This window comes from Belonocnema kinseyi, chromosome 10 (genome assembly GCF_010883055.1).
Source record: "Belonocnema kinseyi isolate 2016_QV_RU_SX_M_011 chromosome 10, B_treatae_v1, whole genome shotgun sequence".
Taxonomy (NCBI): Eukaryota; Metazoa; Arthropoda; class Insecta; order Hymenoptera; family Cynipidae; genus Belonocnema; species Belonocnema kinseyi.
In genome coordinates this window covers 65,043,364-65,069,285 of record NC_046666.1, presented here as the reverse complement: position 1 = coordinate 65,069,285, position 25,922 = coordinate 65,043,364, and the positions used below count along the sequence as shown (strand labels likewise).

At 28.9% G+C, this 25,922-nt stretch overlaps 3 protein-coding genes across 10 annotated transcripts in view; 2 read left to right on the top strand and 1 right to left on the bottom strand.

Annotated features, from left to right (window-relative positions):
• The window catches only part of LOC117181701 (zinc finger protein 2 homolog), a 41,707-nt gene that overhangs the window by 10,153 nt on the left and 5,632 nt on the right, over positions 1-25,922 (bottom strand). For 2 of the 8 annotated variants that reach the window (XM_033374627.1, XM_033374628.1), the window contains exons 1-4: positions 12,018-12,240; positions 4,038-6,312; positions 2,274-2,411; positions 356-686 (exon numbers count right to left, since the gene is read on the bottom strand). In XM_033374627.1, the coding sequence (XP_033230518.1) occupies positions 4,318-6,312; positions 12,018-12,047 (2,025 nt within the window). In that variant the 5' untranslated portion in view covers positions 12,048-12,240 and the 3' untranslated portion in view covers positions 356-686; positions 2,274-2,411; positions 4,038-4,317. Of the gene's footprint in view, positions 1-355; positions 687-2,273; positions 2,412-4,037; positions 6,313-7,492; positions 7,528-12,017; positions 12,241-25,922 lie in introns of those variants that run through there. The other 6 variants (XM_033374634.1, XM_033374629.1, XM_033374633.1 and 3 more) reach the window with 4 other exon arrangements.
• On the top strand, positions 12,599-18,923 carry LOC117181709 (sentrin-specific protease 8-like). Its single transcript, XM_033374646.1, has 2 exons — positions 12,599-12,727; positions 18,210-18,923. The coding sequence occupies exon 2, from the start codon at positions 18,247-18,249 to the stop codon at positions 18,892-18,894; it is 648 nt and encodes a 215-aa protein (XP_033230537.1). The 5' UTR covers positions 12,599-12,727; positions 18,210-18,246; the 3' UTR covers positions 18,895-18,923.
• LOC117181706 (THO complex subunit 6) overlaps positions 21,128-25,922 on the top strand; it is a 19,515-nt gene continuing 14,720 nt past the window's right edge. The window contains exons 1-2 of the mRNA XM_033374644.1: positions 21,128-21,350; positions 21,739-21,966. Coding sequence (XP_033230535.1) covers positions 21,235-21,350; positions 21,739-21,966 — 344 coding nt within the window. The 5' untranslated portion in view covers positions 21,128-21,234. The remainder of the gene's footprint in view (positions 21,351-21,738; positions 21,967-25,922) is intronic.

Below are 25,922 nucleotides of genomic sequence, written 5' to 3'. Positions count from 1 at the left end.
ATAAATTCTTGGGAATTTATTAACTCTATCCCTTACCTTTTTTTAAAATTTTTGTTGGCTAGGTTCGTTTTTGACTCAACAGGTTTCTTTGGCGCGTAAAGTTAAATGCATATTACATTTCTGTACAATTACTACGAGTTATTTTTTTCATTTTCCCTCCCCCTTGAGTTGTTACGTAATTTAAGTACGGGCCCTAATCAATTTTTAAATTGTGCATCCTGAATTAAAAAATGCATTTATTTTAATCTTAAGTGCAAAATTAATAACTTAAAAATCCACTTTCAGTTCCGCCTTTCTCTCGGGTAGATGGCCACCCTGATTATACATATAATTTTTCGAGTTTTTGTGGATTTACCTGCATGAAGAATATCGGGAAAGGCCAGTCTTCTATTAGAAAAGCAGAACCCAGTGGGTTCCAAGGTTTGTCGTTGCATTCCCTTGCTGCCGAATATCGATTAGGGCACGATGTTCGTGCGAATAATTATACGAATGACTTTTTGTTGTATTCGCAAGGAGTATCCCGTTTATATTGTTTGTGTTGCGTTATCTCAACAAGGTGTCTCTCGTGAACATGAAAAATGACATCACTGCCACGTAAGGCCCAGCTGTGTTCTTGAATTCCAACCAGTTAAAGTCGGTTTCGTTCCCGATGATCTAAATCACTCCGATGCTACCAGACCTACTTGCTGTAAAATTATAGGAGATTATCAGTGTTGAGAAGTAAAGAGTTAGAGGCAAGGACAGATCCAGACAATTTTCGAAGGGCCCTTCTGGAAGTAGAAAGATTGAAAAAGATATAGAAGTTGAGACACTTCGTATTCTTAAAAGGCTATATTTCCTATCCATAATCTCAATAAGAAACAAAACATCAGAGCAAAAAATTTCAAAATAAATGAATTTTCAAATAAAAATAATGAATCTTTAACTGGTATAGTTGTATTTTAATTTAAAAAAACATGAATTTTTAACTAAAATTATGAATCTTCACCTGGAATAATTGAATTTTAAACCATAAAAATGGGTTTTCAACTAAAATAATAAATCTTCAACTGAAATAGTTGAATTTTCAACAAAATTAAGTTTTACTAAAAACGATAAATTTTCAACCAAAAATTGAATAATTAGATTTGTAGTCAAAAAATGAATGTTGAAGCAAAGAAATGAATTTTTAACTAAAATTATGGAATATTCATCTGGAATAATAGTTACACTATCAGTCAAAAAAATTAATAAAAAAAGAAACAAATTTTCAACAAAATAGTCAAAGTTTCGATAACAAAATTTCTTTTCGTCCAAAGAAAAAACAAGTTTTCAATTAAAATAAAAAAACAGAAAAATTACAACAAAATAGGTAGATTTTTAACCGAAGAAATTATTTTTCGACGATAATGATAAATCTTCAACAAACAAATTAATTTTAAACTAATAAAATGAATTTTCAATAAAAATGATGAATTTTTAACTATAAAGGTTAATTTTCTACCAAAACAGATACATTTTCAATATAATACCTGCATTTTCAAATAAAAAAGATCGATTTTCAACACAAAAATCATTATTATCAAAATAAATAAATTTTTAAGTAAAAAAGTCAAATTTTTAGTAAAAAAATTAATTTCCAACTACTAAAAAGTGAATTTTCAACAAAAAGTCAAATTTTTAACCAACATTAATATTTTTGATTTAAAATAATTATTCAGCAAAAAAATGAATTTTTAACAAAGTAGTTTCACTAAGTAGTTGAATTTTTAACGAAAAAATTAATAGTTCACTAATAGCTCGGAACGTTCCGTGCTATTAGGGATACAAATTAAAATAATTTAATTCATAATTTAAAAAATGCTAAGTTTGTAATGTTTCTAACTTAAAATCTCTTAAAACGGTATAATATGAACATTTATAAATTCACTGATTCCTTCTTCAATTTATATGAGCGTGGAAATGACCGGGTACATTTTTCCTCGATTAAAATGGCCACTATATATACAGAAGAAAGTTACACATGCGAACATTTAAAAACATTATATTTTCAAGTTCCTGGGGTCGAATCATATTGAAAAATGTTAAAAAAGTACATTTGAAAATGTAGTTCATTACAAACTTTATGAGGAAGCAATATGTACTTTAAAATTATTGGATAAAAAGTCATTAGAGTAGGTCGAATGCAAGAACTTTCTGCGGTTGAAAATTCTAGAGGCTCACCTTGAGAGGTATTGTATATTAAAATGGACAAACTTATTAAAGTAATACAAACGATGTTCTAAAAAACTGACCTTCATCGTTGTATCACTATCCATCCTTTTGATATGCGTTTTATATATCAGTTTCCAACATTTAACGAAGCGTTCACACATTTAATAAAAATCCCACGTAATATTTATTCTTTATTCGAAGCAGGCGTTCTGTGAAATCTGCGAAGTAAATAAATAACTGTTGTCAAATGACAGAGCCGTAAAGTTCGAATCCAAAAAAACATAAGTACGTTTTTTTTGTTGTTAAAAAAAAATTATATTTAGAGTTTCCACAAACCCCATGAATTTTAACACGTATTCCCCATGAGAGAAAAAAAGAGTTTTTGTACATTTTGTTTAGAAACGTCAATATTAAATTGAGTTAAAAATTAAATTTTATTTTCCCAATTGACCACTTGAATGCAAATGAATAAATAATTTTTAAATATCACCCCTATAAATTTGTTTTATATAGGGTCCCAAAAAAAAACCCATAAGTGAAAAATTGGCATCTGCGAGTTTTTGACGCTAAATATGAATTTTTTTGTTTGTTATTTAAAAACAATCTGTTTCTGGTACATACATAATGTATTACTTTCTATTGATAAATTTATAATAATAATAATAATAATATGACTTCTTTTGGAATAGTCAGAATTTCGCGTTTTTTCCGATTTTTTCATCTTGTTTTTAACTTCTCACTTAGAGCGAGTCAATAATCAATTAACTTTAACAGAAATAATGGTTTAAACCATTTATTATCTATAACAATATACACATAGAATAATGCTAGAAAGTTGCCGCTTTTTCTAAAATCTTCGACTTTTTGTCCACGTTTCAATTAGAGTGAAGTAATAATTAAAACAATTTAACAAACATAATTGCTTCAACAACTTTTCAGTGAGTATAACTATCTTCTCCTATATTAATTCTAGATAGTTGTGATTTTTTCTGAGAGTTAAAACGCTTTGTCCAATTTTATTAGTGACGTAATAATTAATACAAGTTAAACAACATGATTATTTAAATAATTTGTTATTATTTGTGTTTATCTTCCCTTAGATGACTGCTAGAAAGTTTCGATTTTTTCTGAAATGTTTATTTTTTCATTGGCCTTTTAGTTATGAACAAATAATAAATAAACATTTTTCCTTGCGCGAGCACAAATAAACCCTGACAGGACAAAAAGAAGAACTCTGAAATTTGTTTTGAATAAATTGAAGCAAATTTCTTACAGTAATTGAAATTCAAAAAATTAATATTCTAAACAAATTTTGAAATCTACGAGAACTATTCGCGCTCGAGCCGAAAAAATATATGTACCCTTATTCGATCCGGCACTTCAATATTCCATTTTAGATATTCAATTTTAAGCCTACATTTTCAATTGAAAGAATATTAAAATGCAGTTTTAAGACATATCATTGTAATATCAATTAATTGTAATATAAATTAATTAATGAGTTTTTAAATTTAATTGTAGTTCGAGATTAAATAAATACAAATAAATACAGTTTAAAATGAGTCCGAGATCTTTAACTTGAACCTTGAATTTTATCAAATATTTGCCTGCGGCACTATTTGCTGTTTTAAAAGAGGCAGGAATAAAATTATTTATATAGTTCGGGCGCAAAAAAAAAGACTAGACGGTTCTACCCAATGGCAAAGCAAATTTCTAAATTTTGAAAAAGTCGAATGCAAATGCAGTCCGATAACTTTATTATTTATTTTTAAACTACATAAATAATATTGAAATTTCAATATAAGTCTCTATCTTATATTGCACTAAATGAATTGTTTTGTTACCTGAAAGTTGGATAGTTCTAAGTTTTCCTTAGAATATTCCTATGGTTTAAAATTTACAAGTGGTAAATTGGTCACTGTTTTCTCCTCATTGTAATTCCCCATAACTCATTAAGTTATTCCACGGTTTGGATCTTATAATTAAGTGTAAGTCAGAAATTAAAAACTGAATCCATATTTTCTCTCTCCTCTCTTATCCTTGACTACGAAAGTCCAAACAACTTTATGTCAATCTGATAAATATTAATAAACTAAGAATGATTCAGTACGAAATTTCACGAATTTAATCTACTACCTCTGTAGGTTCAATCTTTACACTTGCAAATCCTAATTCATTATTTGAATTTAACGCATGAGGTTCTCTTTTGACAGGAACTAAAATTGAGTTTTCACTTCCAGTCACTTTTTCAGGATTTTCCTCCTTGACCCGTTGAGTCTCTATTTTGTTATTTGTCTCATCCTGGATTTCATTCTTAAACTGACTGTTCAAATTAACCGTTTCAAAAGTTGGCAAGCTCATGTTATCATCTGGGAACATTTCAACTTTTTTACCCTTACAGTGACTCTTTTTGTGAGTCTTTAGATTGGACTGATGTTTGTATTTTTGTTTACAAACGTCGCACTCAAAAGGCCGTTCCCCAGTATGAGTTCGCATGTGAACGACAAGCTGGTTGTTGGTAACAAAAGATTTGCTACAGGATTGGCAGGCATAGGGTTTTTCTCCCGTGTGGGTTCGCATATGCACCTTTAGAATCGAATTTTTCACAAAAGTTTTGTTGCAAATGCCACAGGCAACAGATTTTTTAACGTGGGTTTGCATATGCGACCATAAAGAACCTTTTCTTGTGAACCTCCTCTTGCAGACATTACATTCGAACGGTTTAGCTTCAGGGTGAATCTGTTTGTGAACTTTTAAATCGGCGTATGTGGAAAACGATTTCTCGCAAAAGCGACATTTGTAATAAGGCTCATCAGGTTTGACATCTCCCATATGAGAGACAACGTGCCTTTTTATAGAAGAGCGGTAAATGAATTTTTGCTTACAAATATCGCACTCCAAAGGATTTTTCCCGGTGTGAAAACGCCGTATGTGAAGTTTGAGATACGATGCCGTAATAAAGGTTTTTCCACAATTTTCACACTTGTAGACATGTTCATCCGAGCGAACAAGAGGTTCAGTGGTTGATGATTTAACTTCTTCATGACGAATCTCAGTAGTATGAGAACGCATGTGGTTTCTAAGATTAGAAATCTTTATGAACCTCTTTCCACAATATTCACATTCTAAGGCATTTTCATCCGAGTGTATCCTTTGATGTATATTTAAATATTTTCTAGTTCCAAATCTTTTCGAACAGATGTTACAAACAAAAGATTTCTTATGCTCTTCGTGGGTAAGCAAGTGTGCCACTAACTGATTCTTTTCTGGGAATCCCAAGCAATTGCAATATTTACATTTGAAAGTTTGATCTTTATGATCAATTCTGTGAAGCTGCATAGCATATCGTGTAATGAATCTCCTCATACAAATGTCGCACTCGAAAAGCTCTTGTCCGATGTGAGAAGTCATATGTATTTGAAGATTAGTTGGGTTATTAAAGTGTTCTCCACAGGCGGCACAGTTGTACTCATTTTTCTTCACGTGTGTTTTTTCATGACGCGTTAGATTATACTTTCGCTGGAAATCTTTGGAGCAAAATACACAAGCAAAAGATTTCATGTTTCGATGACTGAGCATGTGTGATTCTAAATCCTCCTTTCTTGCATATTTTTTACAACAAACTTCACATTTGAACGGTTTAGACGGTTTAGGTGGTTTCAGATTCATGTTCGTTTCATGACAAATTTCATCCATTCTCATATGAGCAACTATGTGCAATTCCATATTAAAATGGTTTGAGAATTTTTGCTTACAAATGTCACACTCGTAACGTTTTTCTTTCGAGTGCGCGATCAAGTCGTGAGATGCAAGCGCTCTTGCAGTTCGAAAATAACTATTGCATATTTTACATTGGTGAAGTTTTTGAGCTTCTTCTGTACTCAATGTGTCTTTTTTTCTGCTACCCTTTCTTTTTCTTTTGAGAGTTTTTTTTACGTCTTTTTTTGAAAGGTCAACGTTGTCATTATGGGAGAGATCCTTGAGCTTATTTTCTGCTTCTCTAAAATCTAGATCGTCAAGTGGTTCATAGTCTGGAGATTCAGATTTAATAAAGACATTGTTGTCTTCAATTTTAACAGAAACGCTGTTCCACGGTTCTTCTTTGATATTTGATAATAACTGAAAATATCCAAAAATTTATTTTAGAGATGTAAAAATATAATTGTTGAGGTTTGAACGAATTCTTAATAGGGTGGTTGCGACTATGCTGATTATTAAATTTTCGATGTTTTTATATAGTTTCTGATCTTTTTAGGAAAAACTCTACCGAAGAAAGTAACGCATTATCCAGGGTTACAGTGGCACCATAGGATTTACGAATTGCGCTCGGGGGGGGGGGGGGGCTGTCCACATTACAGATAACTGCCCAGGATGTATACTAATCAGAAAAACCGGAAATAGTCGAGATAATAAAAATAACTCAATTTGATCGCTTACTGTTAAAAATTATAATAAATATGATTAAAGAAAGTATTACGAAATTGTCACATTTTACAAATTTTGTAAAAATTAATAATAATCTTTGAGCTTTGAACAAATTGTATTTTCTAAGAGATGTTATAATTAATAATTATGAAATTTCAAATTTGTTGAAATATTTTTAAAATTAACGATTAAAAAAAATTGATATTCTGTTTTCCAAATTATAACACATAGATTAGTGATATTTTTGAATAACCTTGTGGATTATTTCTGGCTATTAAATTAAGCTTGTTTGAAAAATCCTTCTGTGCATTTTTTTCTTTTATAAAGAATATAAATGTAAATATTTGTGAGTTTTGCTAAAAAAAGTTATTGTGATAATTTGTTGAGATTATTGATTGAAATTATACTTTAGGGTCCAGTGAAAATGAACACAATTACATTATAATTACTTCAGCTATTTTTTATAAAAATACATATGCTTACTTATTTTTGGTACTTTAATTGTTAAATAATTCTCAGACATAGTTTTTAATTTCTTTTGTGTTAGCGACGAACTATTGTTTAATTATTTAAGAGTAATTACAAAAAACAAACATAAACATTATTTATTGTAATACTAAGTGAATTTTACATTAACTATGATCTGAACACATTTAATTATAAACGCTCATAATAAAAGCTTTAAAAAAGTTTCTTGTAATCGCTATTTAACAATTAATCGCTAATACCACAGAAATTAGAAATTTTATCTAAGAATTATTTAGCAATTAGAATATCCAAAATAATTAACCAAATATATGTTTAAAAAAATAACAACTGTGATGTTAACGAAAGTTATACAGATAATTAAGTCTTCGAAATTGCATTATATTACCCATGTGTGAAAAATGTTCTCGTGTGCCGAAACGTCTGAAACAATGGTAATATAAATTATTCATTTTCGCCGGACACCATATATTATAAAACATAAATATTCAGTTTAATATTTAAGCCAATTGTTACAAAAATGTATATAAACAATTATCTTTATAAGGCGCTCAACCGTAACTAAACACTTTATTTTGATTAGAAAGACATAAATATCTCTCAGGAGTAGTATTTAGAATGGAAAATAACCACTAGTTAACAATTACCATGATAATAAATACTGTAATAAACAAATTGTTTTTTTTTCGAAGTATTGTTTTTTTCATCAAACAACTGGGAAATTATAATAAATAACTGCAGAAAAGTTGAAATTTTTAAACATTTATTTTTTAATAACTGTATTACAAAGAAATAACAAAAATAGCGTTTTCAGCAAGGAAAAAAATTTTTCTCTGCTAAATCACGTTGCAGCAATCTCAGGGGTTATATTTCATGAAGAAAGTGTGGCACCAGCTCGCAATTATTATTGTTATCAGTAATTATCAACTGATTTTATTATTGAATAATTCAAAATGGTAAATTTGATAAGAAAAACATTTCCGAACAATTATTTTAATATAGAAGAAGTTTTTCCACTACTTATACTTATGTGGAGCTTTTTCAAAGTCTTGTTTTTATAAGTAATAATTTTATATTATTATTAATTAGTAATATTAATTGAGAGTTACTGAAAAAGTCATTTATTTCAGTACCACTATCAAAATAGATTAAAATAATCATTTGGAAAATTCCACTTATTAAGGCTATATTAATTGATTAATATGTTTATAATATTGTTATTAACAATACAAAACATTCAAAATTTATATTTTTCCGTAGATATATACACACACACACACTATTTATATGATTCATCATAGTTTATAATTAATTTGACAGTTGTTTAATGAGAAAAACCATACTTCGACAGAAAACACGCTGGTTTATTAGAATATTTTTAATAATGGTAATTGTTAACTTATAGTTACTTTCCATTCTAAATACTACTCCTAAGAGATATTTAGACATTTTTAATCAAGATAATGCTTTTTCTTACATCTGAGCAGCGTATAGAAATAATTTTTCATATAAATTGCTTATAAAAATTGGCTTAAATCTTAAACTAAATATTTATGTTCCTGAAGTGATCTGTAATATTTGTGACAAGATAGAAACTTTTTCTAAACTCTTTCTTTCAAAGAAAATATAATATTCGTGAAATGTCTAATTTTTACGTTCTATTTGTATGAATAATAAATTCCACAGAGTAAAATAAAAAAAATCGGGCCTGAAGTTGTTGTGCAGCAATTAATACTGAACATTTTAAATGAAAACCCTTCGAAATCGGTCAAGAATTGTCGACTGTAGTGGGTTATGAACATTAAACTCTCGATTCCACCATGAGACCTTCCAATTTTCAATTAAAACATTTTTTTTTAAGTGAAAAAATTATGGTGATTTCGTTATGTACAGATTGCGAAATACTTAATAATAAATAGTGCAAAATTAATAATAGTTCATTTTAATCAAGTTATGATAGATGAAAACTTACAATAAAATGAGTTGTTTTAAATCGTTGAATTGCTCTTTTATTTTGAAGAGTTTATACAATTTTTAACTGAGTTTCCATTAGTTTGAAGTGAAAAATCGACATGTTATTTACATTATAATCTAAAAAAAATGTTCTCTGCTTTTAATTAGGAAATTTCGGGATTTTAGAGGTTTTCAAAAAACTGAAAAACCCAATTCAAAATTTGTTTGTATGTTTTTAATAATAACAGGTAGATTGTACAGCTCAAGCTAAAGACATGCTAGTTAAATAAAAATTTTAACATTTTTAATAAAAGTTCCGTTCAGCAATTAAAAAAAAACGTATTGTTTTGTGATTTTTCCAAACACCATAATTTGATTAATATTATTTTTTATTAATTTTTTTATTGTTTAGTATTGTTTATGGCAAAAAATTCGATATAAAGAATCGCGAAATAAATTGTCCACAATTTAAAAAGGCAACTTTTTCTATAGTCGGTATTTGATATGTGCTTGAAGTTCTGAACATTCAAATGAACGAAAAATTTTTACTTATGACTTTGTAAATCAGAAAGAGTGCTAAAATGATTGTTATTTCGTTCATTTGAACGTGCGGAACTTCAGGTACATGTATTTGATTGGACAAAATTCAAAAGTTTCGGCACGCCCTAGCAGACACCCTGGTTAAAATTCTCAATAAAAATATGAATTCTTGCAAATGCTATCTTTCTCCCTTTGCTAATAAATTATTGCCATCAATTTTCTTTAAGTTTAAAGTAGAGGTTTCGACAAGTATTAAAATAAATTTTCTTAAGTTTTTGCTATTTATGAAATACAGAATTAAAGCTAAAAAATTATTTTACTCCTAAAAAGTATATTTTACTTATTGAGAAATAAGGCCTAAATTTAGCGAAAGAATGAAATCAATTTTGAAGATATCATCAGGCTTAGAATATAAAAATGTGTAAATTCATTACAATTAATGGTTTTAAATCACCCCTAAAGATATTTTTCCCGGGAACAATATGTACCTCAGGATTTCGTCTAAATTATACAGAAAATATTCCCTACATATAATAAATGAATTAAATATATTTACACAAAGTAACGAAAAAAATAATTTAATTTCGAAATACATCATAAAACACTCATTTTTTATAGTTGAATATTCTTGTAGTAATTTAAAATGGGGTTTAGCTAGAATTTACATGAAAAGGGCGTAAGCTAGTTAATTATTATTGATTTTGTTGTAATTCTGAGTTTTCATAAGTTTTAATAAGGTTTTCTGACCGATTTCATTACATTTTCAATAGCTGAAAATAAGACTTGATAATCATAAGAATAGGATCACTTCCTATCCCAGATTTGTACCCTTTTTTCTTTGATTATTTTTAATCTGTTATTATTATTTTCTACATGTAATGTATATAATTTTACCCTATGGCACAAAGCACACCTTCGATAACTATCGATTAGTATTATTAAGTCAATGAGTCAAACTTATCGAAACTTATGGAAAAGCAGAATTGCAACAAAATCAAAATGAATTTAAGCATACATACTTATTAGGAGTAGAAGCATTTTTTAAACTAAAATTTTTATTTAAAAAAATCAAACACTAATCAAATTCATTTGTAGACCAAAAACGGCCTTAGCGAAACCTATTGAACATGTTTTTCTTTAAATCAAAGAAAATCTATGGAAGCATTTTTTTACCAAAAGAAAGAAATTGAGGGAGTAGCATTGTCAAAAAATAGACAAAATCGTATAGTTAAAGAATTTGAGTACAGAACTAGATAACCAAAGAAATTGAAAATTTTTAGAAAGGCGAAAAAGATTTTGTAAAATTTAAAATACTAAAAGATAAAACAAAAATCCACATTCGAGATGACGTGTAGCTGATTTATCCACAATAGAAATTTCATTACAATAAAGTTATCCAGTTTCAAGGAAACAGATGTGTCAATTCACAATCTCAAAAATATTAAAATTTATTTCCGAGATATTGATTTTCAGAATTTTGATAAATAAAGAACGTAATTTTCTTAAGGTTTAACACTGAAAATTATATTTGCAAGAGTTTTCATGTCCTGGTTTGTAATCAGCGTATCAACATACATCGTATAAGATTTTAAAAAAACTTTTTAAAAGGAAAATTAAAAAAAAAAGCCGGCAACATGCAATCTTGCCGGCGCCAGCAGTCTAGCCACTACGTTTAACACAGCGTGCAATTGATTTTTTAAATTTTGTATGCAATAAACTCTTGGAAAAATGTTGGTTATCTAGATCTGTACTGCTATACTCCAATTATTCATTAATCTTATTGGAATAAATTTCTCCAGTAATACCCAATAACAAAGAATCAATAATAAATTTATTATTATTACTGTGGCTTGGTTCTGGTCTCATTATACACCCAGGGAACAAGAAATTCACATGGTAAGGGTGATGTGTAACGTATGTGTAAAAGAAAGGATACATTTGATATGAATCTAGAATTCCCGAGTTGCTTATTCGAACAGCACGTTCGTTTTGCAACACCGCCCCGACACGGGTCGCTGATCAATCTCTCGGACAATCACCCCAGGCGGAAAGCTTCATACAAAGACAGCACATACGTTACAGTACACATGCACACATATACAAACTGTCTGATAATCCTAAGTTAAGGTCCATACTCTTTAAATAATAAATAATAAAAAGTAAATAATCAATTTTTGGTAGATTCTTAACCAATGTATTCAGATTATTTCATTTTAAAAATTAATAATCCAAATAATCACACATTTCTAAAAATTTCTGATTTCAAAACATCCTTTATGCCACATTTAAACAAATGGAATATATCATTTGATAGATTGGGGAAAATAATTGAAACCAATCTTAATCATATTCATCGGCAAACCTGCAGATTAGAATAAGTCAAATGAAAGAATCAATAATTTTTCGGCAAAATAACTAACCTTTATGTTTTCATCATTTTCCGTGTTCATTGTGTCACTAGTAATTCACATTTCATGTGCATGAACTAATTTATTATAGTAATTTATGTGTCCTGAATCTTTTGAGTCGTCGAGAGCGAGACAATGTAAATAAATTGAATTACAATTAGAAGGGTCTTAGATGCAAATAATAAACAATTCTTTCTCACACTGGCCACACCAAACTTGCGACACACTGCGAGCCTCTGTCCGTCCTACGTGGTGCGTGTTACACGGGAGAATCTAACTTATCGACATAAAATAAATAGTTGCCAAGGTTGGTAAGGCAGAAATTATTACTCTCGGCCAAGGCCTCGAAATAGCACTCAGCATGGACATAAGAAACAAGGGACTAGGCATGCCATTGCGGGGGTGATGCAATGAGGGGGGAGGTCCGTCACCTTTTGATGTCCCGCGACAAACATGGCAGCGCCCACATGTTTATATTTTCATGCACAGTTTGTCGGCAAAAATGCTCGTGTGCATAATCAAATGGCACATCGTAAGATGGCGGCTCCCCCCCCCCCACTTAGGGAATCCCCCCCGTGGATTCAAACCTGCTCGCCAAAGTTAGGATGGCATGCCTAGTCCCGTGTTTCCTATGTCCATGGTCCATGCACTCAGGTGACAGTTGTCATCATCATGGCTGAGTCCGTCAGTCGCTCAGTTTAGCTTGGTTTAGCATTAGTCAGGTAAATAAGAATATTATAATTTAAATATTTTCAATAGTTTATAATGATTTTGCTTTCAAATTTTGCCTGTTAAATATATAATATAGTTTCAAGTCACGGGAATTTAAAAATATCTTACTTTTATTGTAAGAATTTCAGTTGATCAGGCTTTTCAATTGCCAACTGTATATAACCTTCAAATTTAAGTTTTTTATTTTTACCGGTTCAGTTTTCAGGATTACTTGTTTTATCAGCTTAATTCTTATTCCTTCTACATAATTTATACGAATGAAGAAATTAGTTCTCAGAACGATATATCAGGAAAATCATGGAATTTTGTTTGCCAGGGAAAAGTCAGGGTCTGAATTCATTTCAAATCAGGCGCAGGTTCTATACACTATAGGACATAGAATTTCCAAATTTCAAGAGAATTCCAAAGAATTTAAAAGAAATCAGGATAAATTAATAAGAATTTATCTTGAATTCCAAGTAAATACCAACGAATTGCAAAAAATACTTGAAATTCTTTTGAAATTTTTGCAATTCTACGAAACCCCTCATTGCTTTTGAATAAATTTGATGAAATCCATTAAAATATTAGAGAGCTTTTAAGACCCTCGAAAATCTTATAAAATTCCTTGTAATCTTTTTAAATATCTTAAAACTTTATAGATCATGTAAAATCGTTCCATATATGTACTCCGAAAATTTAGGAAATTATGTACAACCGCGTGATCATTGCTTAAATCCCGTAAAATCATTAGATATTACTTGAAAATTATTGAATATTCAAAAATACCCTAAAACATTTTTAATCTTTTGCAATTCCGTTAAATTACTGAAATAAAAAAAATCCTTGGATTCTTTTAAATGACCTAAAATATTTTAAATCCTTTAAAATCTCTTCAAATGATTGAAATCAGTAAAATATTCCCTAAAATATTTTAAATCCTTTGAAATTCCTTGAAACTTTCTAAAGCTCTTGAAATTCCTTAAAATTTTTTTAATTATCTTGCACTTATTGCAATCTGTTAAAAACTCCTGGAAATCCTTTAAAATATGCTAAAATATTTCAACTCTTTTGAAATCTTTTAAACCTTCATAAAGCTTTTAAAAAATACACCCACATTTTTAAAATCTATTGGAATAGCTACAGATTATTAAAATCCCTTAAGAATTAATTACAATCCTTTTAAATGCCCTAAAGTATTTCAAATCCTTTGAAATATTTTGAAACCTTATGCAAGTCCTGAAAGTTCCTTGAATATTTCTTAAATAAACTAAAATCTTGAATATCCTTTGGAATACCTTCAAATTATTAAAATACATTACAAATTTCTTGAAATCTTTGGAAAATTCCTTGCAATTTTTAATAATACCCTAACATATTTCCAATCCTTCGAAATCTTTTGAAACTTTATAAAGATCCTGAAAATTCCTTAGACGTTTAAAAATGCACTAAAATCTTTCAAATGCATTGGAATACTTTCAGATAATTGAACTCCACTAAAAGTTCCTTAAAATCCTTTACAATACTCTCAAATATTTTAATTCCTTTGAAATCTTTTGAAATCCCTGGAAACTTTTTAAAGCTCCTGAATATTCCTCGGGCATTGTTAAAGTAAACTAAAATCTTTTAAATCATTTTGAATACCTTCAAATTATTGAAATCCATTAAAAATTGCTTGAAATCTTTTCAAATTCCTTAAAAGGTTTAAAATGCTTTGAAACTTTATAAATCTCTTAATTAAAAATTTTTTACACGTTTTAAAAATATAATAAAATCTTTGAAATTCATTAGGATTACCTTCAAATTATTGAAATTCCTTAAAATTCTTTAAAATACCCTAAAATATTTTAAATCCTTTGAAATCTCTTGAAACTTTATAATGCCCTTGAAAATTCCTTAGACGAAATCGCTTGCAACTATTTTCGAAGCTCTTGAAAATTCCTGGGGCATTTTAAAAATCGAAGTATCGTTCAGAAATTCGGGATGACTAGTCTAATATTTTTCATAAGCTTGGCTAGTCTTCCCGATTTTTTGGAACGATTAATCTGTCCCCTTTTCCAACTTCCTTAATTGTTCGGTACGAACAGACACAACCTCCAAAAATACACTGAATTTTTTAAAACCCTTTGGTATACCTTCAAATTTGTTAAATCTATAAAAAGTTTTCGTGGAATCTTTTAGAATGCCTTCAAACATTTAAAATCCTTTGAAACCTTTTGAAGCTTTTGGAAGCTCTTGAAATTTTCTTGAAATTTTTAATAACAGCCTAAAATATTTTAAATCCTTTGAAATTCCTTTGAATTACTGAAATATTTTCTTAATTTCTTGGTATCTTTTTCAATGCCCTCAAATATATATCAAACGAATTGAAGGCAATTTAGAAATTGGTATAGACCAGAAATGAATAGTGGCTGAACCATGTGTTCATTTATTGAAAGAAAAGTGTCTTTTCAAAAAAATGACTAAAAGTGATTTCAGGAAAAAAGTCAATAAAAGTGACTGTGGCAGCCCTGATTATTATTGACAGAATTACTTTATGTCCTTCTTAGGGGAGCGGCGGGTAATTTGGCGCACATGTTATAAAAAGCTCCGTTAAAAGTTAAATATGCGCTATGCACGTGAATCAATATCTTATCTACCCTATGCGTATGATTATTATTGAATTTACGTCTATTAAAGTAGTTAATTATCAAGTTTCAAAAAAAGTGTGCCTGCGCCAATTTATCCTTCCTGGTTGGCTAATATGGCGCGCTCTTAGTGCAATTTCGGAAAGGGAAGTAAAAGTTGTTTACTGAGTTCAATGAAATTAATTTTGGGTAAATGATGGGTCTGAATAATTACTTATAAATTGTGTGCAACTTGAACGTTATATATTATGTTTTTTTAATCCGGAAAAATGCTACTGTACTTTTCCACTACTTTTTGGTCAATTTAAAAATACACACATAACACCCAAAAATAACTTTTTATAATAAGAATTGAGTGATTTAGCTTTATTGAGCAAACTTTTTTCACTATACAAAACAGTAAACATAAAAAAATACAGTACAGTAAATGCCTCTCGCTATAAATCAATTAATTTCTGTAAATGAGGATGCGCCACATTAACCGCCGCGCCACATTGCCCGCCGCTCCCCTAAATAAGTTCCCTGTATTTTGCATTTTTTTATAAAAAAATCAGTGAAGAAATATGTTGTTAAAATTTTCATTTCATATTCTGGTCGGATTTACTATCCTTTTTCAAATACCGTCAGAAAATTTTAAAAAGTTTTCAGATTATTAAAATGGCGGCAACTTATTTAAAAATTCAAAAATTGGATAGTCACAAAAAACAATACTTATAATATCCTAAGATATCCTGTGAGTTTTATCTAGACTAAATCAATTTTACGGACGGCAGAGTTTTTTTTTAAATCAAATTTTCGCATTTTTATCAGACAGAACCAGATACAAAAAAAAAAAAAAAATAAAATTTAGCACTTCTAGAAAAGTTTAGGAGAAAATGATGAAAATACAGTTTTCAGAGAATATTTATGGGAAACCCATTTTTTTGCAATATTTTTTTCAAGCTTCTATTCTATTGGGAAGGCATTTAGTTTTATGCGGGATAACCCGTTTTTGAGTCTCGGACAATTTGTGCCCCCTGAAGATTTATTTTTCAATATTTTCTCCTAGATGAAACTAGATACCACAAAGGAGCAATTTTTTGAAAAACTTTACTCAACAAATTGGAAATATAAGTGTAAAATATAAGTGTGAGTTTTTTGTGAAACTAGAGTTTTTATATTTTCAAACAAGTCGTCACTGGTTTGGCGATATTACACTTTAAGAAATGGTTCGATATGAATTAAGAGTTAATAGACTTATTAATAAGCAATTACTTCAAAAATTATTGGAATTTAAAGAAAAAACTTGTATTTCTGGAAAAATAGATGTCTAAATTCAATTACTGTTAACTTCGTGGCATTTTTTTCACAGATCGGAAAAATAAGTGTGCCCAGGGATTTTGAAACAAAAGTTAGGGAATTCGCTATATATATTTAGGGTGTCTTAATAGATTCCAAGGCATTTAAAAAAGATTTCAATAATTTACATGAATTTCAAAGGATTTTAAATATTTTAGGGCATTTAAAGGATTCGAGAGATTTATAATGGATTTCAATAAATTAAAGGTATTTTAAAGGATTTGAAAGGTTTTAGTGTATTTTTAAAATGCCCAAAGAATATTTAGGAGCTTTACAAATTTTTGAGGAATTTTAAAAGATTTGAAATATTTTAGGATATTTTAAAAGATTCTAAGGCATTTTTAATTGGTTTAAAAAACTTGAAGAGATTGCAAAGGATTTTAAATATTTTAGGGTATTTAAAAATATTTCAAAATTTTCAAGGGGTTTTCAAGGACTTTAGTTGATTCCAAGCAAAGTGCATGGGGTTGTAAACAGTTTTCCTAGATTTTTAGATGATAAAGAATGATTTTACAGGACCTGTATACAGTTTAAAAGTTGAGCAAATATAATAAGATTTCATACAATTTCAAGGGTTTTTATAATATTTTAATGGATTCCGAAGAATTTATTCCTAAGAACTGAGGGATTTTTTTTTAGGATTTCAAAGATTTGAAAAGAATTTCGAATATTTATGCAATTTATTTGTATTGGGTTCAAAATTTCTCTGAATTTTTATTAATAAATCCTGAATTCTTTTAAATTCTTTGTAATTCACATAATTTTTCTGAATTCAATGGATTTTGTTTAGTTTCTGTTTAGTTCATCCTGAAGTCTTTTAAACTGACCTTGAATTTTTAGGCATTTCATTAAATTCTTTTGAAATTTTCAAAACTCATTTCAGACTTACTGAATTCAATGAATTTTCGAAAAAAATGTTTCCCATTTATTTTAATTGTTTTCAACTCACTTGATTTTCTTTTATTCGTTTTAAAGTTTTATGGATTTCATCGACTTGTTCTAATTTAGCTTAAATTGATTTAAATTCGCTTCAAATTTACTAATACCAATGGAATTTTTGCGAATTAGTTTGAATTTTTTCAATTTAACTTGAATTGTTTTAAAGTATGATGAATTAACCCTGACTTCGTTTAAATTCAATTGGCGTTGTTATAAATTTAATCGAATTATTTGGAATTCTTTTAAGTTGAAAATAATATTAGTAACATTATTAATGCACACATGTCACTTTTAGACAGTTTTGGCTTAAAAAGCAGTCACTTTTGGTCACTATTTCCTTTTTTTCTTTAAGTAAGTTAGTTTGTAGAGGCCCTGAGGATAATACATTAAAAATTTATAAATTTGAAATTGTTTTATTTCATTCATAAAAGATTTTATAGTGAAAATGTTACAAGATTATTCTAATAATTATGGAAAATGAAAAATTAGTCAGGGAATTTTTAAAAAGAAGTTTTTCGAAAGAGTTTTTTAAAATGTTTATGTTTTCTCCTAAGACTTCTGTTCTAAAATTTGTTGCTTTATTTTTCAGAAATTATGAACTAAGGAGAGCCACACAAACATAAAACATGAGTCTCAATGAAAAAATAGTTCTTAGTTACCATGATTGTGTTCTTCGACAATTAGATGTGGATTTACTACTAGGGCCCAACTGGATAAATGATACATTGATCGGATTTTATTTCGAGTATTTGGGAAAGAAACTAGAATCATCAAACAACTCAGAAATTTTATATGCGAGCCCCGAACTGACTCAACTCTTAAAACTAACACCTTCATCCCAACTTTCTAGTTTCCTCGATCCACTGGATGCATCAGAGAAAAAATTCATATTTTTCCCTCTAAACAACTGTGAAAAGAGAGACTCGGCAGGAGGTTCTCACTGGAGTCTGTTAGTATTTTCCAAAGTGGAAAATACGTTTTTCCACTTTGATTCTTTCGGCAGTTCCAACGAAAGCATTGCTAGACATTTTGCAAGAAATCTCGACAGATATTTACTTGGCAAAGAAGTTGGACAATTCTTGGAGATAAATTGCCCCCAACAAGACAATTGCGTTGATTGTGGATTATTCGTCATGTGCATTTCAGAGCTTCTGACGGAACATGTTTTAAACAAATCTCAAATACACGGGTATAATTTAGACACTGTTAAGAGAATGGTGTTGGGAAAAAGGGAAAATTTGTTAGAATTAATAAAAACGCTGACTCCTGCTTGATTTTATGAATAAAGCCCAATTTATTAAAAGTATTGTTAATTTAAAAACCTTCCACAAATACTTTTACGTTACACCTAATTTTTCAAATCTATAGCGATCAAGACTGGTCTCTTTTGAATTTTATTCGCAGTTCCTTTTGAGCTACCTGCTCGACCATGTCCTCTCCATTGTCTTCAACAATTATAAAAATATTACAAAATATTAATAAAAAATAATAAATTCAAATTTCAAAATTGATTTTAGCAAGTTTTAAGATTAGAATAATTTCGCTAATAATGATATACAAAGTAGCAGAAATAGCGCACTACGAACACTTATTACACGTTTCATATTTTGATTACCCAGTTATCTAATAAAAATATAGGCTTCCATCTAAAGTATTGTAAAATATGATTTATAATTGTGCATTGAATTAAATATGTGTTATTTGAAACTATCATGTCATGAGCCTATAACTCCCACTGAAAAGTGAGCGTTAGATAGTCCTTTACCGAACGGTGTCATCTACTGACAGATTTTTAATTCCAAACGCCGTCACACTATTACTAGTTCCACAAATGACCGCTGAATAGCGTACAATGTATTATCTAACCGTATTGTCGACGTATATATCTGACCGAACAATTTTGAAATTTCGTACCATATGAGATTACCAATCACAGCCAAGCGGATGCTGATTTCGAAAAAATATCGTACATCGCTCGTAGGGTTAGGCAGGTACTCACGTGGATTCATTGTTTGCAAAGACGTCCTGAAAGACCATGGACTTCGGTCATGGGTTTACAGCTCGTCCTGCCAACATGAATCTCCCCGTAAAGACCTGCCTAACCATACTTCTGATGTAATATACTATTTAAATAGCTACATCGGGTTTTCTGAAATTTCAATATAATTTTAATTTTAGCTTTGATTTTGCAAATCAAAAGTCCAGTTTTCAATTCTAAATCTGCTATATTGAAGAAATTTCAAATATAGAGCATAAAAATTCAACTTTTCATTATAAATTGTAAAAATTGAAATCTCTGCAGCTTTTACAATAACTGAAAGTTCTACCATTTTTAAGAGTTACAATTCAAAACTCTTCAATTTTAAAGATGTACCAATAAAAATTCTAAACATTCCAGGATTTTGTACATTAATAATCAAGTTTGCAATTCTTAATATTCCAAATTGAGCAAACTTCGAATGTAAAGAATTGAAATGATGACAGAATTTTGCAATTTAAAACTTTAAACTTGGGTAATTTTTAATTTTAAAGATTGACCACTGTTGCTACAATTGTTCTACAAATTTGTACCACAAATTTGACAAAAATAGTTAAAAACTCTTGAATTATGTATAAGTAAAAACTCATATTTTTGTGATTTTGAAAATTTGTTCAATTTTGAGGGTTACAAATTTAAAATTCTTCAACATAAACTATTTTTCAATTTTGAATTTTTGCAATTGAAAACTTGAATTTCAAAAATAAATAAATAAAAATTCTTAAATTTTGATGCTTTCTTTAAATCAGAAGACAAGTTTTTAATTCTAAATCTCCCAATTGAAGAAATCTCCAATGTAAATCATGAAAATTGCAGAATTTTTAACTGTAAAGCTTAAAACTTGGATAATGACAATTTAAAAATTGTCAAAATTCAAACTTTAATTTTGATAATGTATACGTACAAATTCTTAATTTTTAATATTTTGAAGATCAAAAATCAAGTAGTTCATTTTAAATCTTCCAAATTGAACAAATTTCGATTGTAAATCATTATAATTATGCTTACGAAATTTTAAAACTTAAAATTTTTATAACTTTTAATTGAAAATTGTCCAAATTATAAACTTCAATTTTAAATATTTACCCATTAAATTTCTACAATTTTGAAGAGTTACAATTGAACTCTAAAATTTAAGTTTTAAAAATACTGCCAAAGTCAAGTGTTAAATGAAATGGGTCCATAGCATGGACATAGGAAACACGGGACTAGGCATGTCATTGCGGGGGTGATGCAATGAGGGGGGAGGTCCGCCACCTTTTGATGTCCCGCGACAAACATGGCAGCGCCCACATGTTTATATTTTCATGCACAGTTTGTCGGCAAAAATGCTCGTGCGCATAATCAAATGGCACATCGTAAGATGGCGGCTTTCCCCACTTAGGGAATTTTCCCCCCTCCCGTGGATTCAACCCCGCTCAAGCAAAGATCAGAATGGCATGCCTAGTCCCGTGTTTCCTATGTCCATGCCATGGTCAAATGTACTCTGAAGTGTCGGTAAAGTAGTTTTTTTCAACTGCAGCGCTTGTGTTATTGTGGTTATTGTCGTTGTCAACAAGCCCAGAAGATCGTTAAAATGCCTGAAAATTTAAATCAAAAATTGTTTTACAACACAGTATTGTGTCAAGCATTTTCCCCGGGAAAAAAATTTTTACTTGCCGGGAATATTTATGGCGATGTCTCTGTCTACGAGTAAGTACTTTTATTATATTCTTTGGTAATTTGAAAGAACACCGCATTATGAGGTTATAAACATTGCTTTATTTTTTGATTTTTTACTTAATTATCCTTCAAATATTATTATTAGTTCAATATTGTTTAATGAAATACATGAAGTATGAACCTTTACCAAATAGATACATAATATATTTATGCATGAGAGAAAAAAGGCACATGAAAAGTGATATTCAGAGAGGTTAGGAATTGCTATCCCTGAAGAATTCGTCAGGTATTTTCTTCTCATTTTCATAAAGTATATGTCGCGTTGATTACTTAAAACAAAATTTGGGTCAATTAATTTTTAAATTACTTATTTTTTTCAACTATGCAGTAAATTCTACATATATTTATGCTTTTTCAGACTCTCAAAAATCCTGGGACCTCAACAAGGTGAAGAAAATGAGCTGCAAGGGCCAACTTATCGTTTCGCAGCGCATCCTGAGCAACACGTGCAAAGTATGATTGAAACTGAACACTTTCTGGTTACTGGAACATCCGGTGAAATATCAGGATGGGACTGGAAAGCCATCACTTCAAACAAGGCCTCGAAAGCTAAAGTTTCTTGGACAATAAACTTACCATCCAAGAGGTATAAACAATTCTATACATTAAAATATGTAGGTTCTATAGGGTTAAAGTGTGATAGAAAATTAGAAATTTAGACTTTCATCTATATTCAAATATTTAAAGATTCTTCTTTAAGATTTTGCGAAAACTGCTATTGGATTTTATACTTTTTATCTTGCTCTTCTTAAATCAAGACAAGTATGCTTGCCTAAATATTTTTTATTTTCTTTGGTAGTGTGTCTAGAATTTCATATTTTTCGCCATTACTGTTAAGTTTGATGAGCGTAGCAAAAACCACTAAAATATAAATGTTACAAAATTGTACTTTCTTAACTGCAAACTGAACATATTGATTCTTATAATGTTTACTTGCTTTAAGTTTGGTGTAAATTATAAGAATATTAATGGAAATACAATTTAAAAATTTGAATTGGAAATGAAGGTTCAGTAATATTGGAAAACTTACCTATTTTAAATTGGTTGATTGCTAAATTGATTCAAAAAATATTTTTCTGTGTAAATGTATTATATATTAAAATTAGATGCATGCATATTTTCGGATTGAATATGGTATTTTCAATTCGACATGCATTCATTTTCGGATCGGTTTATTCGATTGGATCGACCCATCGATCGAATGTCGAAAAACCGTCTAATTATCAAATTAAAATATATGCTTAAACATAAAGTACTTCGAAATACGATAATTAGTAATTATAATATCAAATAAATATTAAAACAGCTGCATCGGCTTTTATACAATTTTAATTTCAGTCAGCCGCTTGCCTAATTTAGATTAATTATAATTTTTGTATTTATTTATCACGAAATTTCGAATATCTTGAAGAATTAAATTGAAAGATTCTTTAATGTTATATTTGTATGGAAATTCTTAAATTTTTTTGATATAGAAGAGCAAAAGGCAAAACTTTTTTAATTTAAATTATATAAATTCAAAAAAAATTCTAATGTAAGTAATCAAAATTACATAATTTTCAATCTTGAACCGATTGAATTCCTCGTAAAATATAAGTTTTAATTACAACAGCAGCACATAATCAAAACTTCTTGAATAATGAAAAATATCTGCACAAATATTCATCGAATGAGAATAGTACATATATTTAATTTTAGTTACTAACGAAAGGAGATGTTCAGAGTAGGGTATTTGTTTTAATCTCAAAAATGGCCTGCTGACAGTCCGTCGGATGATTATAAATTTCCCAAAACATTAAACAGAAAAGACTAATTTTCAACAAAATACATGAATTTAAAAATAAATAGTTTAATTTTCAACTAAAAAAAGATAATGTTTTAACCAAAGAGATAATTTTTCAAATAAAATACTAAATCTTCAACAAAGAAAATTTTTACAAAGAACTTTAACTTTGAAGCAATTAGTTACATTTTTTACGAAAAAGATTAATTTTCTACCAAGAAATTTAATATTTTCTACCAAAAGAGATGATTTATTAAAAAAAAAGGACATGAATTTGCGGTCAAGTAGTTTAACTATAAATAATAAGAATAATAATAAATTTTCAAACAGAAAATTAATCTTTAATGAAGTATTTGAGCTTTCAATCAAGTAGTTGAGTTTTTCACCAAAACAGATTAATTATTGTTTCAACTAAACTGTTGAAATTTAAAGCAAAAATACGAGTTTTCTACAAAGCAGTTGAACCTACATCTAAAAATATAAATATTTAAAAAAAGTTCATTTTCAATTCAATAGTTAAATTTTCTATCAAAATAGTTGCATTTTTAACGAATAAAGTTTTGTAAGTCACGAAAGAAAAATAATTTCAACCAAACTCAGGAATTTTGAAGCCAAAAACACGAGTTTTGTGCAAAACATTCGAATTTTCAACTCGAAGAAATATGAATTTTCAGCAAAAAAATGTATTTCTAATCGATTAGTTCAATTCTCTTCGAAAACAGTTGAATTTTCACCTGAGAAATATGTTGAGATTTCAACAAAAAATTATAACTTTGAAACGAAATAATTAAATTGTCAACCAGATGATAAGATTTTTATTTTTTAACCAAAAAATCTAAATTTCTAAAGCTTTTTCTTGAATTCCAACTGTTAAAAATTGAGATTATAAATTTAAAGAATTATTATATCCGTATTTTTGAATTTGTTCTCTGATTTAATTTAAATTTTCAAAACGCAGGAGTTTGAATTGAGATTATTATTTGCAAATCAGTTGTTTATAAAGTCGGACTTGTCAATGCCAATATTTGGCTTTACTATTGTTTACATATTTTTTCTTATGAAAGATATTGAAAAATTTTCATTAAATTTTATCACAAACCTAAACTAAGGATATGAATGGTAAGTCCCAATACCAACAACTTCGACTTTGTAAGCCGCTAAGTTGAAAACAATACTATTCGAATTTTAGAATTTTTAATATTTAAATTAGGCTAAGAGAGAAATGTAAAAATATGATCAATTAGGATGATTTTGTTGAAAGATAGCCTGATAATTATTGTAAATTTGGTCTTAATTTGTTTGTAGAGTATTAAACAAGTGTAATAAAAAACAAAACCCCATCTACAAATAACTTTCAGTTACAAGAGATCAAAGTCAGTTACAATTGGTTCCACTTTTCTTTTTATAATATTGTACAAAAATATTATAGGATGCATTTATTGATGAGAATTCTAATTCAATACAATACAACTTAATGAAAATTTGAGATACATATATTTTAAATGACCTAAAATTTCTCATTCCCTAATTATTAATCCAAATGCTAGAAATTTAGAATGCAAATTTTGTTTAAACTATTATTTAACGAAAGAAATTAAAATAAAGCTAGGCTAATAATAGAATTTTGGAATACCCTTCAGTAGCGATCCTCTCCCGTTATAATTCTGGCTTAAGAATATTAAATAAGAAAATAAATATCATAAAGTTATAAAGCCTGTAAAAATTGGTTACAAATTTTGAGATAAATAACATGTAAGGACTTATTATTTCTAGTTACTATGTAATCGCATAACAAATTTTAATTTTTAAAGTAAAAATTAACAACATGTTTTTGTTTATTGTTGGACTATATCTAGGTAGCGTAATATTAACCAGAAGATTGACACAGTGTTGTCAAATTAAAAACTAAAAATGTCTTTTGTCGATGGCATACTGGATATTCGAAAATCTGAGGCAGACCGATCGATTTAAAAAAACCGATCCGACCGTAGCACGGATCGAATGTCGGGTTTTCGACATTCAGTCGGTGTGTAGATCGAATTGAAAAAACTGATCCGACGACAGCGAGTCTCAAAAGATCGGTTTTCGACATTCGATTCAATATTACCACGGATCGAATGTCGGTTTTCCGAGATTGGAAGTGCGAATGTCGGCCCGAAACCGGATCGAATTTTTTTGCACACATCTAATTAAAATGTTATTTTCCGATTATTATATACTTAAATTTGTATTCAAAAAATTTGCATTAACCTCTCCAACTAACTTCGAACTGTCAACAGATTTTTGTATTTCACAATGAAAAAGAGAATCAAAAAACAAGTATCACAATTACCCCTTAGTCTGATTTTTAATTACCCTGTCGTAATTTATCACTAAAAATAATAAAAATGTAAAATTTTTGAAACAAGGGAAATCCAAGGAAAATATATCTTCCTTCTTTCATAACAAAAATTTAAAAGAAGGTGCTTTATGGATGTTTACAATAATTAGTGTTGTAATTATGAAGCGTCTATAAATTTCATCCAACTAATATCTTTGGATTCATGGATTCAAGAGGGAAATAACTGTAAGGAAAAATAGCTTTATTTTGGGAATAAGATATAAAAATCAATTTTATTGGTATATGATCGACGAGTTTCATTTTCAAAAAGTATCATTTAAGTGACATCTTGGTTAACAGATAAATGTTTTGTACTTAGGTTCATGAGTTTATCATGACCTACCCGGTGCTCGTTGGTTTGTACACTGACTCGACATTG

Bases quoted from the DNA above. Each gene is read 5' to 3' on its own strand.
- LOC117181709 (XM_033374646.1), top strand. From the start codon at position 18,247: ATGAGTCTCAATGAAAAAATAGTTCTTAGTTACCATGATTGTGTTCTT.